Source organism: Rhinopithecus bieti, unplaced genomic scaffold (genome assembly GCF_001698545.2).
Source record: "Rhinopithecus bieti isolate Rb0 unplaced genomic scaffold, ASM169854v2 scaffold_47707, whole genome shotgun sequence".
In the NCBI taxonomy this organism is placed as follows: domain Eukaryota; kingdom Metazoa; phylum Chordata; class Mammalia; order Primates; family Cercopithecidae; genus Rhinopithecus; species Rhinopithecus bieti.
This window is the reverse complement of record NW_016819117.1, coordinates 1881520-1888055: the sequence shown is the minus strand read 5'-3', so window position 1 is coordinate 1888055 and position 6536 is coordinate 1881520. Positions and strand designations below refer to the sequence as shown.

Here is a 6536-nt window from a genome sequence, read left to right as displayed (position 1 = left end):
GACATGATGCCTGCAGGGGACCATCCACAGAGCTGGCACCTGGTCGGGTCATGGTTAGTACTGTGGTCACTCCCTGGCCACCGCCTTTGGAAAGGACGTGCAAGATGTTCTGAGGCTGCTTCCACAGCCAGGTCTCAACAAGACCACAGGCTACTCAGGTGGGACTCGGGCATCCCTTTCTAAGGAAACGCACCTGGGTTCCCCAGCGGGCCTCTTAAGTTCTCCAGTGGGCCCCACTCTGCTCCGTGCACTGCAGTTAGGGGGAGAGCCCTGTGCTGAGCTAGCTGGGCCAAGAGCTGCCTCTGTAAGCCCTGGAGACACAGGGCAGGCCATGCACACCTGGGCCAACCTGGCACTGGTCTGTCTTAATTACAGCAGGACAGGCTCTGAGGGAGGTAGGGAGGGAGGCTGAGAGAAAAGCTGAGAGGGAGGCAGGGAGGGAGGCAGCGAGCACGATGAGGAGCCCGTTTGCTCTGCTTGCTGTCATTGGTCGTCACTTTGGACCGGGGCACAGGGCAGGCAAAGCTTAGGAAGATGACCTCCATGGTGACCTGACTGAGTAATTGTCCAGCATGTACTTCTTCTTGGCTTGCTCTAGAGTGCCAAACATCTGAGGGGAGGAAGGAGGCTGCTGTGGCCAGGCTGTCCCACAGACGCACACAGGGGAGGAGAGAAGGTGGGAAGGGCTGGCCTCTGGGACTGTGACAAGGCCCCAAAGAGGCCCATCCCTCTTTCAGCTGCTCCAGAACACCTCCCAAGAAGTCAGTGCTATGGATCTCAGCTGTCTGTGCTCTTGGGTGGGAATGGTGCCAGAAGATCAGAGGCCTGGTGGGTGTCCCTGGCTTGCTGTGTGTCCCCAGGCATCTGGTGTTCCCTCTCTGGGCCTGCTGTCCTCTCCATGAAATGAGGGGGCAGGAGAAGCCGATCTTCAAAGTCCCTTCTAGGGGAAACACCTTCTGTTCTATGATATCCACGTGAACATTGCCATGGAGATGCCAGAGGACAGGGGCAGTGCTGAACATGACTTCAGGAGGATGGAGAGGAGAGAAAGAGAAGGAGAGAGAGAGACAGAGTTACCCCAGAAAGTGGGTCACGTCAAAAATGTGCACTCACCTTTGCCCAGCTGATGTCTTGGCCCAGCAGGTGGTCATGGACCATGCCTTGGTACTTGTCTTCGAGGATGCTGCCTGCACGAAGGAGGGATGGCATTGCTGTGACGGCCAGGCTGGAGGATCACGGAGGGTGCCTGGTTGCTCGGTACTGGGGTCCTCATCCCAGGGATTGGGGAGATGGGACATGGGAGGGGTGAGGCATAGATGCTCCTTACGGTAGACGGGAGAGGCCTAGGCAGGGGCCCAGGGTCCACCCAGTAGGGGCTGCTGGGGCTGAAACACACCTGGAAAGGTCAGGTCCACGAAGACCTTGAAGTCCTCCAGCACCTCCTATTGCCTTTCGCTGTGCACCTTGGCCCGCAGGGAGTAGTTGCTGCCGAACTTGCTCTTGAGGTGCTGGGGGCTGCCAGGCACTTGAACTGCCCCTGCACCATCATGGCCAGCTGGGTGCACAGGGCCTCACACTCCTCCATGTTGGGGAGAGGGCGGGGCCTCAGACAGGGCTGGGGATGCCAAAGGCTGGTGCAGACAGGAAGGCGTTGGTGCCCTGATCCGGCCATTCCTGATACCCATGCTCAGAGTGCGGCTCATGTGCAGAGCCGAGGGAATCTCCTCAAAGACTCTCCACCAGCTGCTGATGGGTCTCCTGGCCACCTGGTTCTTTCCCAGCCTACCTGGTTTTGAAACTTCCAGTTACCCACAGACCCAGGCTCTACCTGTAGGAGGTGATGATGATGGCCTTGCTGGGCTCGCCGGCTCATGCCACAGCATTCCAAAGCAGGTGCCAGGCCACGGGTCCATGCCAGTGGACAGCTCGTCCAGGAAGATGATGGCAGGCTCTCTGATCAGGGCAATGCCAGTGCTCAGCTTCTGCTTGTTACCACTGCTGGGGGTGGAAGGGAGAAGGTTGGGTGACGGCAATGGTCAGTCTCCAGCAGTGAGCACTGCCGGCTCAATACTCACCCCCTTTCCTTCTCTATTCAGGAAGCATTCCCACACCCCTCATGGGGCTTTCAGCAATGCAGCCCACCACTTTAACCCAGAGCTGAACTGTGGCTTGGGCTGTCCACTCAAGGAATAGCCCATTCCCCTGGACACAGGGATGAGTCCAGGGTGAGCACATGGTTGACGAGTCTTCTTTGAGGGTCTCTAAGTGTTGAGGGCAAGCAATTCTCTATCTGAGAGGACGGGCATTGGCCTATCTTAGCTAACAAAAAAAAAATACTGGTTGGGCGTGGTGGCTCATGTCTGTAATCCCAGCACTTTGGGAGGCTGAGGCGGGTGGATCACCTGAGGTCAGGAGTTTGAGACCAGCCTGGCCAACATGGTGAAACCCCGTCTCTATTAAAAATACAAAAATTAGCTGGCCATGGTGGCAGGCACCTGTAATCCCAGCTACTTGGAAGGCTGAGGCAGGAGAATTGCTTGAACCCGCGAGGCGCAGGTTTCAGTGAGCTGAGATCGCGCCATTGCACTTCAGCCTGGGCAACAAGAGTGAAAACCTTGCCTCAAAAGAAAAAACAAAAAAATCGGCCGGGCGCGGTGGCTCAAGCCTGTAAACCCAGCACTCTGGGAGGCCGAGACAGGTGCATCACGAGGCCGGAGATGAGACCATCCTGGCTTAACGACGGTGGGAGACCCGTCTCTACTAAAAAAAAAAAAAAATACAAAAAACTAGCAAGGCGGAGGTGGTGGGCACCTGTAAGTCCCAGCTACTCGGAAGGCTGAGGCGGAGAATGCGTGAACCCGGGAAGGCAGAGCTTGCAGGAGCTGAGATCCGGCCACTGTACGCTACCAGCCTGGGCAGGGGCAGCAGAGCGAGACTCCGTCTCAAAAAAAAAAAGAAAAAAGGAAAAACAAAAAAACACATATTGCATTTACTATGCGCAACACACAGTTCTAAACTGCAAATGTGAACTCATTTGATCTTCAGAAGATGCAGGGAAACATAAAAGCCTGCTTGAAACAGAAGCCAACAAAGAGAGAAGACCCAAGGGACACCATCATCTGACCCTGGACTCATTTTGCCAGCCGTGTGGGCACCTCTACATCCCAATCCTGGGTATGCAGTACCGCTCTGTGCCTCCAGGGGGAGCTGCACACAACACGAAGGGAGTCCTTGGACCTGCGCAGCCTGTGGCCTTGCTTTGATTGGAGTCAGGCTTCTATCACTGACAACAGAAGCCTAAGAAATACCCCATGCTCCTTAGCAAAACATCTGCAGTTCAGGTACCCCAGGCCCAGTGGTATGAGGTAAGACGGGGCTTAAAATGCAAACTTAACTGAAAATAGAAAGCCCTTCATGAAGTGGCAGGGAGAAAGGTCTGTCCTCACCTATCAGGACAGTAACACCTGTGGTGCCATCAACCTGACCTCAGCCATGTAAGCTGCCTTTGGCCTGGGTCAGCTTCATAATCCGCTCAAGCCCAGGACCAAGAGGAAGTGGTGCCTTGAGGCAGCCCAGGCCACTCACCTCTTTCTGCATCAGTGGAGGCCGCCCCCAACCACCTGTGCAGTGACCTCATGCCCAGATCTGGGGGCTCTGCCCTGCTCTCCAGGTCTGGGAAGAACTGGAACTTATCTTGTAACTGGAGGTGGAGGGGCTGAAGGAAGCCCCAGATCTCCCCTGTAGGTCTTGACCAGCTTGTCGGCATACATGTACCTGACTAAATCCTCAAGAATCTGGTCCACACAAGCAGTGATGTGGCGCTCTGGGATGCCCCAGATCCAGGCATACATGACCAGCATCACATAGCCTGTCGTGAAGTTCAGCAGAGCATCAAACTGAGGACAGTAACCAATCCACCGCTGTATCTGAGTTAAGAAACAGCCCAGAGAGGGAGGTACGTCAGAAGAAAGCCTCTTCCCACCAGGTTTATTAAGCCTCCAATGAGCAAGGGCCTGGACACCTGCTGGTCTTGCTCCAGGCTGCTGCCTCTGCCACGTGAATGCACAGGCACACTACTAAGGGGCTGTGAGTGGAAGTAGAGTAACGTAAGGGAGCCTGGGACAGCCCTTGCTGCTGGTGTAGTGGACAGGGTAGAGTGCTTGTTTGGCTCCTCCTCCAGCCCACCCAGCATGAAACCTCAGCACACAGTGCCTCCCTACTTCCTGGTGCCTTTGAAGCATCCAGTCAATTCAAGACGCTTGCTTTGCTTTTTTCCCCTTTAGAAATATTTTCCATTAGACATGTAATCTGCAAATAGATTTTCTTTGTAAAATATTCATGCAAAGACTCCTGCAGTCTATTGGCTCAGCCTGCTGTGGCCAGGCACCTGTGCACCCTCTAGACTTCTGTGTTGGCAAAGGCACCTTCGTGGGCCTGTGCTCCTTGCTCAGGACTGGCTGGGTGCTGTTTTTGCCAAATGGTATCATCCCATATCTACCATTCTGTAACATGCTTTTCTTTCTTATTTTCTTTTTTTGAGATGGAGTCTCACTCTGTCACCAGGCTAGAGTGCAGTGGTGTGATCTCGGCTCACTGCAATCTCTGCCTCCTGGGTTCAAGCAATTCTCCTGCCTCAGCCTCCTGAGTAGCTGGGGTAACAGGCACACACCACCACACCCGGCTAATTTTTGTATTTTTAGTAGAGATGGGGTTTCACCATGTTGGTCAGGCTGGTCTCGAACTTCTGGCCTCATGATCTACCTGCCTCAGCCTCCCCAAGTGTTGAGATTACAGGCGTGAGCAACCGTGGCCAGCCAACATGCTTTTCTTACTCAACATTATGTTTTAAAGATATTCCTAGGTCAGTAAATACCGATCTACCCCCCACTTATTTTAACTGCTACTTAGTCATCCAGGGAGGGCTTCTAGATTTCATTTAGCTGTTTAAAAAATTCATTTGACTCATTTCCACGTTTTTGCTTTTATTTTTATTTTTTTTGGGACAGAGTCTCACTCTGTTGCCCAGGCTGGAGTGCAGTGGTGCAATCTTGGCTCATTGCAACCTCCACCTCCTGGGTTCAAGTGATTCTCCTCTGAGCCCCTCGAGTAGCCGGGGCTACAGGTGCACACCACCATTCCCACCTATTTTTTTTGTATTTTTAGTAGAGACGGGATTTCACCATGTTGGCCAGGTTGGTCTCAAACTCCTGACCTCAGGTTTTTGCCTTTCTAAACTTGCAGCTGACCACCCTCATTTGTGTCCATGTTTGTCTACTCCCAGGTGCTGAAAAGAGTGGGATGCCATTTTCCAGAAGTAACCACTGTTTTTCCCTCCTATTTTCTCCCCTCTTCTCTTCCCTATTCAAACAGCTGGACAACCCTGGGCTTCACTGCCTGAGGTTGTGAGGATGGGTAGGACTTTACAGAGTGCAAAACAGAAAACCACATGGAGGCTGGGCACCATGGCTCACGCCTGTAATCCCAGCACTTTGGGAGGCTAGGTGGGTGGATCGCTTGAAGCCAGGAGTTTGAGACCAGCCTGGCCAACATGGCACACGCCTGTAATCCCAGCTACTCCGAAGGCTAAGACATGAGAATTGCTTGAACCCAGGAGGCACAGGTTACAGTGAACTGAGATCATGCCACTGCACTCCAGCCTAGGTGACAGAGGGAGACTCTAAGAAAGGAGGAAGGGAAAGGGGGAGGGGAAGGGGAAGAAAAAGAGAGAGAGAGAAAGAAAAAGAGAGAGAGGGAGGGAAGGAAAGAAAGGAAACCACATGAAGTGTCTGCTTAGTGAAAGAGAGGTAAGGGAGAAGGCCGTCAGCATGGAAGAATGTTTACAGAGACCTTACACAACTAAGGGCCCAGCTTTGGTTCCCAGAGTGGGGCTTCCCCTTTTCCTTCTTCTTTTATAAAAGCTTTATTAAGATACGATACACGTACCACATAATTCACCAGTGTGTACAGTTCGACTGTTCTTAGCACGTTCAGATCCATCATCACACTCAACTTCAAACACTTCATTGTTCCCAAAAGAAACCCTGTACCCATTAGTAGTCGCTCCCCATTCCCTTTAACACCTCCAGCACCTGATTACCACTAATAAGCTTCCTGTCTCCATGGCTTTGCCTATTCTGGACATTTCATATTAATGGAATCACACAGCATATGGTCTTCTGTGTCTGCCTTCTTTTACTTAGCATAAGGTTTTCTGGTTCATCCATGTTGTGGTGCATGTCAGTGCTTCATTCCTTTTTATGGCTGAGGAATATTCCATATTATGCAGCAAGACCACATGTTGTTTATCCATTCATCTATTGATGGACATTTGGGTTGTTTCCACTTTTAGCCACTATGAGTAATGCTTCTGTGAACATTCTTGTGCAAGTTTCTGTGTGGATGTAGGTTTTCAGTTCTTTTGGTTATATACCTAGGAATGGAATTGCTGGGTCCTATGGTAATTCTATGTTTAACCTTTTGAGTATCCTTTTTGATAATTTTAATCTTTTAAAATTATATATATAACTTTTATATTT

The 6536-nt window shown here is 51.8% G+C and overlaps 1 protein-coding gene across 1 annotated transcript in view; it reads right to left on the bottom strand.

Annotated features, from left to right (window-relative positions):
• Window positions 1-526: 526 nt before the first annotated feature.
• Window positions 527-6536, bottom strand: part of LOC108519376 (ATP-binding cassette sub-family A member 17-like) — a 14048-nt gene continuing 8038 nt past the window's right edge. The window contains exons 3-6 of the mRNA XM_017858299.1: window positions 3775-3926; window positions 1829-1998; window positions 1114-1187; window positions 527-610 (exon numbers count right to left, since the gene is read on the bottom strand). Coding sequence (XP_017713788.1) covers window positions 527-610; window positions 1114-1187; window positions 1829-1998; window positions 3775-3926 — 480 coding nt within the window. The remainder of the gene's footprint in view (window positions 611-1113; window positions 1188-1828; window positions 1999-3774; window positions 3927-6536) is intronic.